Genomic DNA, 12,470 nt, shown 5'->3' with positions numbered 1-12,470 from the left:
ATGACTACTTCATCATCTCTTGTCAAGCAATAACATTCAATGTTAGCAACGTTGACACCAACTTAGTGTCATCTGCAAATTTGATGAGTTCCCCTTCAATTCCCTCAACTAAATCATTTATGAAGATATTGAAGAATACTGTGCCTAAGACAGAACCTTGTGGCACCCCACTGTTTACTTCTCTCCATGTAGATGTAGTACCATTAAGGATTACCCATTGAGTATGGTTTGTCAGTCAGTTATAAATCCATCTGGTGGTGATATTGTCTAGTAGGGCCGTGAAGGCCCCCCTTGCTCCTGACTGGGGAACTACCACCTCCACCTGGGCAGTCAGCGGGGTGATGGCTCCACTTACCATTGAATATCATCTTCCCCTTCACTGTCGCTCTCATAGAGGATTTCTCCAGGCTTGCCGGGGGTCCCTTTGCTTGATTGGGGGGGGGGGGAAAGACTCCATGACCTTTTGTGCCACTCATATTTTCTCCTTCATCTTTTTTGGATTCTTTGGCTAGGGTTGGCTCAGAGCCCTGGGCATTGATGCAGGTTGGGGAGCCAGGCAATTTGCTTCCTTCTTGCATCAGAAGCAAGCTCACTGCAGGCTCACTTTCTGGTGAGGGGGGAGGGGCCCTTCCCCCTTCTGTGCTGGCAAGCGCTTTTCCTGGCTCCGGCAAGGGCGGCTCCATCAGTTTCAGCTCCACTGTGGTGCCAGCTGGTACCAAGCTTGGAGATTGTCAGGGATCCCTCAGGGAAGGCAGTTCTGGTACACCTCTCTGCTTAGCCCATCTCAAAATTGGTAGACCAGCAGATGCTCCGGCCACCCCCTCCCTCTCCTGGCTATCCTGCAAAACTCCCTAATATACTCAGCCACGGTTCAGTTCCCTTGCCTTAAAGAGCAGATGTCGGATTCTGCCCAGCAGGCTTGGGTGGTATCCCTGAACCTTGCCCGGAGCCCTTCCAGGAAAGTGTCAGCGTCTCCCAACTCTGGAGCTCCCTCATCATGGAGTGCTACCATCCATTCTGCAGCATCCCCTTCCAGGTTTCCTGCGATCGCGTTCACGTGGGCCATATCATCTGGGAATGCCTCACAAGGAAGGGTCAGCCCCAGTTTGGCTGTGGTCTCAATCTTCCTTTCTCTTCCTAATGTCATTATGCTATAGTCCTCTCGGAAGCCTCCAAGTAGGCTGCACTCATAACTTATGAGAGTTGGTTTAATGTCAACCTTCTGGTAACAAATTCAACATTAAAGTAACTGTATAGTCTTAAGGTGCCATAAGAGATAATTTTTTATTGAATACATGTCCCGGCACTGAAGAAGTAAAATCAACTCGTTTTCCCATGCGAAATTCTGGTTAGTTACCAATAGCTTTTCATAACCCCCACACACCATGTGTTCATATTGGCCAATCACATTCTTTCTGTTTGTTATGGGAACAGTCCACTTCTCTTCCAGACAGCTGCTTTGGATGACCTTGGCTTTCACAGTCAATGGACGGCTTCCTCAAACTCCCATTTCTTTCCCAGACTCCCCCTCCCCCTGTTTTTATGGCAAATTGAGCAGCTACAATGGTTAGGAAGCAATTAGCAATTCAAGCTTGACAGAAGTGCTCAAAACGCAAGACATTCCCCAGGGATGCCTGGCTCCACACACTTGTCCCCTCCTGTGCATGCCTCCAGGGGTGGGGCAGGGGCAGTCCCTCACTGGCCCCATGGATCTAAGGCTGACCACGTTCTGGGCCAGTTTTTGAAAGACCACCCTCATGAACTTCACATGCTCCACTTTGGTTTCAGTGTAGATTAAATGTCAACCAAATACAAGCACCCCCTTATACAGATGCTTATGCAGGACCTCATTAATCAATTGCATAAACATGGCTGGGGCCCCTTGTAGTCTGAAAAGGAGCACTTTAAATTGGAAACAGCCCAGCAGGCAGTTAAAAGCCGTTTTCCACTCATCCCCCTCCCTAATCCTCACTTGGTAATAGGCCTCCCGCAAGTCCATTTTAGTAAAGATTTTGCCCTTAGCAAGGTGGGCCAGCATGCCAAAGGCAGGGAGTAAACATTCTCTATGCATAGTGTTTAACCCTCTATAGTCCATGCATAGAGGAAGAGTCCCATCCTTTTCCTGGAACAGGACTAGGGCTGCCACCCTGGGTCATGCTGGCTGAATGAAGCCTCAAGCCAGGTTTTTATCAACGAACAACCGGAGTTCTTCCAACTCTCTGAGGATCATCAAATACAGCTTCGGTATTGGCAACTTAACACTGGGCAGGATCTCTTTAGCACAGTCTGTTGGTCTCTGAGGGGGAGTTCATCCGAACTCCTTTCGCTAAATACCTCTTGGAGGTCTCGATATTCTTTGGAGGTGACAAGGAGGTACTTTCCCTGCATAACAGCCCCTACTTCATGTTAGAGGTAATAAGTTTAAGTTTATTGAATTTATATACCGCCCTTTTCCCGTAGGACTCAGGGTGGTTTACAAGGTATTTAAAAACGTCAATACAATACAAAAATTAAAAACAATTAAAAATAATTAAATTTGATCCCTGAAAAGTATAAAACCCCCAATTAAAAACTCTCAGCCTGGGCCGGGAAGCTCAAAGAGCCAGGTCTTCAGGTCCCGGCGGAATGAACGGTCGGGGGCAGTCCTAAGCTCCACGGGCAGCTGGTTCCAAAGGGCAGGTGCACCCACTGAGAAGGCCCTCCCCCTAGGTGTTATCTGCCAGCAGTCTTTTACCGGCAGCACCCTGAGAAGGCCCTCCCTGTGGGAGCGCACAGGACGAAGGGAATTTGATGCCGGTAGCAGGTGTTTCCTCAAATATCCCGGACCCAAGTCATTTAGGGCTTTATAGGTCATCACCAGCACCTTGAATCTCACCTGGAGGGCAACCGGAAGCCAATGCAGCTCGCGGAGTAGAGGTGTTACATGGGAGTATCGGGAAACCCCCATCACAACCAGCTGAAGCCTCCGAGTGGTCCTCAAGGGCAGCCCCATGTAGAGAGCGTTGCAGTAGTCTAACCGGGAGGTCATGAGCGCATGGGTGACAGCGTAGGGCATCTTGGTCCAGATAGGGTTGCAACTGGCACACCAGGCGAACCTGGGCAAAAGCCCCTCTGGTCACGGCTCCTATGTGATCTTCAAAATTGAGCCGTGAATCCAGGAGGATGCCCAAGTTGCGAGCCCTATCAACGGGGGGTGCCCCATCGTTAAAGATGGAATAGTCTGGTTAACCCGAGATGCCGGTATGCACAGCCACTCAGTCTTGGCAGGATTGAGACGAAGCCTGTTTCTCCCCATCCAGACCCGGACCGCCTCCAGGCAACAGGACATCACGGCGAGGGCATCACTGGGTTGGTTCGGGGTGGAGAAAAAAAGTTGGGTATCATCAGCATACTGATGATACCCCACCCCGAAACCACGAATGATCTCACCCAGCGGATTCATGTAGATGTTGAGAGAGAACTGACCCCTGAGGAACTCCACAAACGAGAGGCCTCGGGGCGGATCTCTGCCCTCCCGTCAACATCAACTCTGAGCGGCCCAGGAGATAGGAGGAGAACCACCATAAAACGGTTCCTCCCACTCCCAAACCCCTGAGACGCCGCAGTAGGATACCATGGTCGATGGTATCAAAAGCCGCTGAGAGATCTAATAGGACTAGGACAGAGGAACAACCCCTGTCCCGAGCCCGCCAGAGATCATTCATCAGCACGACCAATGCCGTCTCCGTGCTGTGCCCGGGCCTGAAACCTGATTGGTACGGGTCTAGATAATCAGTTTCCTCCAGGAACAGAGGAAGCTGATGCGCCACCACACTCTCAACAACCTTCGCCAAAAAGCGAAGGTTGGAGACCGGATGATAGTTATTTAAAACAGCCGGGTCCAGGGCAGGCTTCTTGAGGAGGGGTCTCACCACCGCCTTCTTCAAGGCGGCGGGGAAGATACCCTCCTTCAAAGAAGCAGTTATTACTTCCTGGAACCAGCCTCGTGTCTCCTCCCAGGCCACATAAACCAGCCAGGAGTAGCATGGGTCCAACAAACAGGTGGTGGAGCTCAGCCTCCCCATAATCCTGTCCACATCATCAGGGGAAACAGGATCGAACTCAGTCCAGATAACATGCTCAAGACCGTCCGATTCCTCCACATCAGACTCCGCCCAGTCAGAGTCCAAGCCGGCCCGGATCTGAGCGATTTTGTCCATCAGATGATGACTAAACTCTTCGGCCCGTCCCTGTAAGGGATCCTCCCTCACCTCCTGGTTAAGAAGGGAGCGAGTCACCCTAAACAGGGTGGCCGGGTGATTATCTGCGGACGCGATGAGGGCAGCGAAGTAATTAGCCTTCGCCGTCCTCATCGCCGCAAGATAAGACCTTATAAAGGTTCTTAGCTGCAATCGGTCAGATTCGGATCGGCTGGACCTCCAACCGCTCTCTAGACCCCGTCTCCGACACTTCATCTCCCGGAGCTCCATAAAAAACCATGGAGCCCAACGGGATCTGCGCCGAGTCAGGGGTCGCAAGGGTACAACATGGTCAAGTGCCTCAGTGGCCGCCCTTTCCCAGGCATCCACCAAGGCATCGGCCGGGTTGTGAGTGAGGGCGATGGGTATAGATCCAAGCGCCATCTGGAACCGTTCTGGATCCATTAGGCGCCTGGGGCGGAACCACCTGGTCGGTTCCGCAGCCCAGAGGCGAGGGGTGGCATAATGGAAGACCATTCGCAGGAGATGATGATCGGACCATGATAAGGGAACAATAGCTGGCAAACCCCCTCCCAGATCATCCAACCACTGCCCAGATAAAAACACCAGGTCGAGAGTGTGACCCCCCACATGAGTCGGGCCCTGAATTACTTGGGTCAGGTCCATGGCCATCATGGAAGCCATGAACTCCCGAGCTAACTCCGACGACCCTCCCAGGGAAGGAGGGTCCCAATGTCTATTGGAGAATCAAAGAGATCACTTAATGACTTTCTGATTAATCTATCATATCAATATTGGATTTCTGAGTTGAACACTTAAATTCCAAAGCTGCTCTGTTTGTACAACTCTCTAATGTGGAGATAGATCATCATGTTCCTTGCATCTGGAAAACTGAACAACCTAATTTAATTTATTTAATGTAGGAATGACCCAGCTGACTCTGGGTGGTGTACAGTACAAATAATAGCATAAAAAGAGTGTGATAATTATAAAAGAACTCATGACGGATCTGGTCAACCACATCAACAATCAGCTAACCCCACTTATAAAAATTATTTTTCTGTATCCGCTGAACCACCCTCTTTTCTTCTCCACAAATTGACAGAGTAGACACTGAGTCTGTCTCTCATGATCTCTTCTTGGCCTCCACAGCGGGAATGGAAGCTCTCTATGAAGTCAAGCATTGCTCCTATCAGGATACAGGATCTGCCCTGAAAGGGAAACTACGGCAATACTACATAGCAGCCAAGGAAGTGCGGTGGAATTATGGCCCTTCCGGATTAGACCCAAGTACTGGGAAAAGCCTGCGTGAGCCAAACAGGTATGTCCCTTTGATCCAAGGTTTCAAAGCCTTGGATCCAAAGCCTACATGCTTTAGCCAGGTATGCATCTGCAGTGATGCAAGAAGTATCATGGAAAAAATGGATTTTTAAACTGTTGACTGTACTTTTGTAATAAAAGAATGGGCTGATTAACTAAATTCGCTGCCTGAGTTGGGATGCAGATGGTTTCAATGAATGTTGAACAATGATAACTTACCAGAAAGGCAGATGAGCTAAAGTTGGCTTTAAAGAGAGCATTACCTAGCCCAGCCACTATTGACAGTCCCATCTACAGTATTAGTTTTTGATGCACGTTGAGACTGTCACATGACAGTGTCTTCCGAACAGGCTTTTCAATATTTCTGCATAAATATGACTTAAAATGTGATATGTGATCCACGCAAGTCCTAAAACTAGGTAAAGAGAATCCAAGAAACAAATACTTGTTCATTGATTGATTTAAAAAAAACCACAACTACATACTTGTGTGTATTGTGAAACCCCTGAGGAACCACAGAGAAGATATTGAAGAACAAAAATTAATCCTGGGAAATGAAGGAAATGCTGGAAAGAAACTGAAACTGTCTGTACCTTAACTCTCCTTGATCAAAGTGGAAGGCAGAGCAAATGCCATCAGGCTTCCAGGATTGATGTCAGCCCTTCAAAGGTCAGGAATCAGCTTCTTCAAGAATGCCTGGAACTATTGAATTTAGCTTTGATCACAGAATCTTGTAAGCCTGGTGGTCTTTTCCATTCCTTTCCTCTTAGGCCAGGGGTCGGCAACCTCAAACAGTGAAAGAGCCACTCAGAACCGGTTCCCTCAAAAAAACCCACAAAACCCTGGGGAGCCGCAAAATGTGTGCGCACATGCACGTGCACGCACATGCACAGAACAGCGGGCTTGATTGAAGAGTAGAGCTGCCCTAAGGCGAGACATGCACCTGCCCTGCCCCCATCCAACTCTGGTCCTCCCCTTGGAAAAGACTGCTCCGAGGGAGCAGAGGAAGAGGCCGACGGGAAGAAGGAGCTGCTGCAGCAAATCTTCCGAGGCTGCTGCTCGGACTTGCCTATCTCAGCTTGCTGCGGGATTTGGGGTTTTTTTTGGGATTTTTGCATGCAGTTTACTTGGGGGTGAGGAGGAGGAAGAAGGGCAGAGCAGTGAGGGGAATAGGGCAGAGAAAGAGAGAACAAAAGGCAGACGAGGAGGGCTCCTCCCTCCCTCTCCAAGGCAAGCTGCCCTCCTCTCCATCCTGCTCCCCCTCTCCCAAAGAGTTTGGCTGGCAGTTTGTCAAGCACTGTTCTTCCTCCTCCCCCTCCCCATTCCGGCTTGAGCACAGAGTTTGTGCCAGATGAAACGGGGCGCTTCCCCCCCCCCACCTGCTGTTTCTCTTCCTCTCTTCTGCTTTCATTGTTTAAGTTTGCCTGCTCGGCTTCTCTCCAGCCATCCAGTCGCACGGTTCCTCCCTCCTGCAAGCCTAAAGATTGCCAGCCCTCTCTTTTTCCTGCAATTCCCTCATCGTCATAAAAAATAATGAAAGGCATGAGAGACGGCAGCAGCGTTTTCGCAGGAGGGGAGCCCGAGGATGGCACAGCAGGTGGAAAAAGGGCTGCTGCCGACTCGCCCAACTCCCTCCCCACACCACTCTTTCGCAGCAGGGCCATCCAGCCCTTTTCCCACCTGCTGCAACTTTGTTCAACTCCCCTCCTCCAAACACACCACTGCCGTCTCTCCTGCCTCTCTTTCTACCCCACTCTTTCGTGGCAGGGCCATTCGGCCGTTTTCCACCTGCTGCAACTACGTTGGGCTCCCCTCTTCCAAACACACCACTGCAGTCTCACCCGACTCTCTTTCCACCCCACTCTTTCGCGGCAGGGCCGTTCGGGCGTTTTTCCATGTGCTGTGCCTTCCTCAGGCTCCCCTCCTCCAAGCACACCACTGCCGTCTCGCCCGACTCTCTTTCCACCCCACTCTTGCGCGGCAGGGGCATTCAGGCATTTTTCCACCTGCTGCAACTTCGTTGGGCTCCACTGTTTTGCCCAGTGAGGATAGGAGAGAGTCGGGTGAGACGGCAGCGGTGTGTTTGGAGGAGGGGAGACCAACGAAGTTGCAGCAGCTGGAAAAACGCCCGAACGGCCCTGCTGCGAAAGAGTGGGGTGGAAAGAGAGTCGGGCGAGACGGCAGTGGTGTGTTTGGAGGAGGGGAGCCCAACGAAGTTGCAGCAGGTGGAAAAACACCTGAACGGCCCTGCCGCAAAAGAGTGGGGTAGCAAGAGAGTCGGGTGAGACTGCAGTGGTTTGTTTGGAAGAGGGGAGCCCAACGAAGTTGCAGCAGGTGGAAAAACGCCCAAACGGCCCTGCTGCAAAAGAGTGGGGTAGCAAGAGAGTCGGGTGAGACAGCAGTGTGTTTGGAGGAGGGAAGCCCAACGAAGTTGCAGCAGGTGGAAAAACACCTGAACGGCCCTGCCGCAAAAGAGTGGGGTGGAAAGAGAGTCGGGTGAGACTGCAGTGGTGTGTTTGGAAGAGGGGAGCCCAACGAAGTTGCAGCAGGTGGAAAAATGTCTGAAAGGCCCTGTCATGAAAGAGTGGGGTGGAAAGAGAGTCGGGCGAGACGGCAGCGGTGTGTTTGGAGGAGGGGAGCCTGAGGAAGGCACAGCACACGGAAAAATGGGCGAACAGCCCTGCCGCGAAAGAGTGGGGTGGAAAGAGAGTCGGGCGAGATGGCAGCGGTGTGTTTGGAAGAGGGGAGCCTGAGGAAGGTGCAGCAGGTGGAAAAACGGGCAAACGGCCCTGCCGCGAAAGAGTGGGGTGGAAAGAGAATCGGGTGAGACGGCAGTGGTGTGTTCGGAGGAGGGGAGCCCAAGGAAGGCGCAACAGATGGAAAATTGGCCCACTCGCCTTTCCAGCAGTTCTCCAGTGTCTTCCTCTGCTGCTGCCATGTGGAGTCCGAAGAAGAAAGGAGGTTTGTGGGCAGTCCCATAAACCAAAGAAGTTCAACCAATCAATTCAAACTTCACGAGTTTTTTTTTCCGTGAGAAGTTTGAATTGATTGATTGAACTTTTTTAGTCCCACTTTTTTTTGGGGGGGACTGCACATGCCGGAGGACTGGGAGCCGCAGGAGATGGCTGAAAGAGCCGCATGCGGCTCCAGAGCCGCGGGTTGCCGACCCGTGTCTTATGCCAAAGAGTTTAAGGGAGGGAAATCTTGAGCTTCTTCCTCACACTTCATTTCCCCAGCATAATTCATCTGTATGATTCTCTAAACATTCTCTATCTAGCAAAAATCCAATCTCACATTGTTTTGCCCAGACAATTAAAGCCTGCATTTCCTATTCAGCGCTCAATGGACTTGTACAGTGTGTTATCCATCTGAGTATTGATGCTATTTCTCTCTAAACCAAGGATGATCTCCTCCAGTGGCTTTATGTAGTTGTTAAAGAGCAAGGGGTGAGGAGAGAATTTTGCAGCAACCACATAAAAGGAGCCATGGATTCAACTCCTTGTCCCTTTCCACAACTGACTGGTTCCACCCATTCAGGAAGTAATGGGATAGTTGTAAAACATTGTCCCAATTCCCATCCCTTGGATTTGCGCGCACGTTTGTGTGTGTGTGTGTGTGTCACTGGATGGAATAAGAAAAACTAAAACAGTTTTTATTGCTAAAAGATCAAGCTTTCATTGGCTAACTGCCAATGTCGTCAGGATGGAACGCTGGGGTAGAGAGATCGCGTTTATACTGTTGGTGTCTGCACTCTGCTCATGGAGCGCGTCACCGGTCTATTTGTTGAGGTCAGCCGTATTTCTTTGAGTTGTCACACATCTGTTTTGGGGGGATGTAGTTGTCTCTGGGTATCTGTTGTTAAAAGTGAATTGTTTATAGCTCCATGTGTTGTAGCCATAACTCTAGTCATTGCCCGTGTTCTCATACCAGAGGTCCTAAATGGTTGTTGCTCTTCTTCCCTGTGTTCTACAATGCAGGGTGGTTGTGTGTTGTTGCAATCTTGATTTTGATACAAAGAGGCACTCTGTGAATGCTTGCGCTGTTTGTCTTCATATCGCGCATGTCGTTCCTCTTCCCAATTCCTTAGTGCCTGGTATGCAGGGGGGAGGTCTATGTGCCGGTTGATAGAGGAGTAGTTTGAAAACCAAGCTTCCTTAAACAAGCGGCCGCCTTTAGTGTTGTCACTGGCAATTGCCTCGGTCCCTGTTAGATTAAAGACATGGTTGTGTGTAGCCATGTGTGCCCACACCTGTGAATGTTGTTCTTGTCTTCTAATAGCGAGCTTGTGTTCATGCTAGTACTCAGTCATTTTGCCGTCTCCCCAATGTAATTTCAAACTTGGGGCGATACGTGGACATCACCCGGGTCTCTGACTGTTGCAGGACTGCCTCTGCAATGACACCAGAGATGGGGGACCCAATAGGGGTACCCTTCACCTGTTCATAAATGGTGTCTTGAAACGTAAAAAAACGTTTTCAGGCATAAGGACGTAAGCTGAAGCAGATCTTCATTGCTAAGTGAATCTTGATGCTGCCCCGCTCCCTGTTGTTGCAAGCGGTCCCCAATTACAGCAAGTGCTAAGTCTTGTGGAATTGAGGTGAATAGGGAGGTGACATCATAGGAAATCATGATCTCCCCCTCCTCTATGCTGACGGATCTAATTTTCTTTAAAAATTCACTAGAGGAGTTCACAGTGGTGTCATTGTTCATTACTAGATATCTTAACCTGCCATATAGCCATTTGGCCAGCCCCGAGGTTGGAGTTCCCCTAAATGACACAATGGGTCTTAGGGGAGCTCCTTCCTTATGGATCTTGGGGAGTCCATAAAATCTGGCAGTGGGCGCGTCTTTGGGGTGCATAGTTCTTAAAGCCTCCTCCCCTATTTTCCCTTGCTGTTTTAATCTATCCAGTACCTTGGAAATTTGGTTCCTGAGGGTTGTCATAGGGTCTTTTTTGACAGTCCAATAGGCGCTGGTGTCATTGAGCAGTGTGAGGGCTTTGTGGATATAATCAGGTCGGTCCATTACAACCATTGCTCTGTCTTTGTCAGCTGGGAGGATGACGATGGATGTGTCATCCTGTAATTGCTTTACGGCTTCTTTTTCAGTAACTGATAATGTTTGACAGCGTCTATGAGTCATAAGTAGGCTTGTGACATGGTGCCTGATAGAGCTATGGCTACAACACATGGAACTATCAGCAATTCACTTTTAACAACAGATACCCAGAGACAACTACATCCCCCAAAAACGGATGCGCGGCAACTCAAAGAAACACCGTCGCCCCAAATATGGGCCAAATCTTTTTGCCTGTATCAGCCCAAACTCAGTCTCCCTTATATGTACATGTGTGTGTTTGCGTGTTTATGTGTGTGTGTGTGTGTGTATTTGAAATCAGTAAAAATAAAAATGATGAGCTCCGGCATATAAGAAAAAATTCTTCTTTATTGCTGAGCTTTCGTCAACAAGCTGTTGACATCATCAGAGCAAGGGCTGAATGATAAGGGAGTCAGTACATACACTTATATGGTAATAACGGTCAAATTGTGGAATGTGGGTGTGGCCAACTCGTGACATGCTCGCTCGTGTATAATCACAGTGGTTCCGGCTTTGTTGGAAAAGCCGGTCTCTGGTTGATTTTTAAAAGTCGTGCCTAGCAGCTGCTTGGCACGTATCAGCTCTTAGGTGCGTAAACCTCGTCGCGCTGCGTGCAGTCATGCGCTGGCTGACAGGCTCTTCGTTCGAAGTAGAGTCAAGGTTGTCTCATTCCCTCGCGTGCGGTCATCGCAGGCTTGATTCTGCTGTGGAAGGGAGCAGATGTCCTCGTGGAGTGTTTAAGTGATTCGCTCTCCTTTGTGTTTCTTTACCTGGTTGCTGTAAGATCGGTTCTGTTGTGTGATTTGGTTTGTTGGATCTTAAAACTCTTTTAGTGTGTGGTTGTTGTGTGTGTCTGTCTTGTTTTGCACAGTTGTTTGGTGTGTTTGAATGAAGGTAAGTGTTATGGTTGTCAGTTGTGAGTGATTTTGTGGGATGTTTGATCTGGTTTGTTATTTTTTGTTTTATTGTGCATGGTGGGACAGATTTCAGTTTTGATCATGGTCTCAACACTCTTTTGTTGTTTGGATGTTGTGTGTGTTTGTTTTGTTGTGTGGTTATTTAGTGAAGTTGCAAGATTTGTGTCTTGGGTGTTGTGGTCAAAAGTGGTGTTGTCTTTATGTGTAGAAGTGTCAGATGGTGTGTTGGTTATGCAAGCTATCATTGTTGTGTTTAGAATTCTGTCTGTTCTTTAGTTCAATTGGAATGGATTGTGTTGCAATAATTTCACCTGTTGTGTTGATATGGTGTTTGACAGGTGGGTGGAGTAGTGTGTTTGTGTCTTTGTTGGTTGTATTTGAGCGTTTGGATGTTTTGTGTTGTTGTAAATGCCTTCTCAGAGTTTGGTATGGTGGTAATAATTCGATACTGTATGTCTATTAATTGAGTTATTATCAGACAACCAAGCCTCTTTCAATAGATGGCCACCTTTAGTGGGGTCTTGAGAGATGACTATTGCTCCTTTGAAATCAAAGGTATGGCCATATTCAACTATATGGGCCCAGACTTGGGACCCTTGTTCCTGTCTTTTAACTGCTAGAATATGTTCATGTATCCTGGTTTTTAGTCTTTTAGATGTTTCTCCAATATAATTGCAACAGCATTTGTTGCAGTTGATTTTGTAGGCAATAGATGATAAATTAGGGACGCGATGGCTCAGTGGGTTAGGACGCTAAGCTCGTCAATCAGAAGGTCGGCAGTTTGGCGGGTCGAATCCTGAGTGCCGCGTAACAGAGTGAGCACCTGTTACTCATCCCAGCTTCTGCCAACCTAGCAGTTCGAAAGCACGTAAAAATGCAAGTAGAAAAATAGGGACCACTACGGTGGGAAGGTAACAGCGTTACATGCGCCTTTGGC

At 49.0% G+C, this 12,470-nt stretch overlaps 1 protein-coding gene across 5 annotated transcripts in view; it reads left to right on the top strand.

The window, feature by feature from the left end:
• Positions 1–12,470, top strand: part of HEPH (hephaestin) — a 114,641-nt gene that overhangs the window by 32,625 nt on the left and 69,546 nt on the right. For all 5 annotated transcript variants that reach the window (XR_014027596.1, XM_081336708.1, XM_081336706.1 and 2 more), the window contains one exon: positions 5,352–5,520. Coding sequence is in view for 4 of the 5 variants with exons in the window: in XM_081336708.1 (XP_081192834.1) it covers positions 5,352–5,520 (169 nt within the window). In the remaining variant the exon portion in view is untranslated. The remainder of the gene's footprint in view (positions 1–5,351; positions 5,521–12,470) is intronic.

This window comes from Vipera berus (assembly GCF_964194415.1).
Source record: "Vipera berus genome assembly, chromosome: 11".
In the NCBI taxonomy this organism is placed as follows: domain Eukaryota; kingdom Metazoa; phylum Chordata; class Lepidosauria; order Squamata; family Viperidae; genus Vipera; species Vipera berus.
The sequence above is the reverse complement of the archived record's forward strand: the minus strand, read 5'-3'. Positions and strand labels throughout refer to the sequence as shown.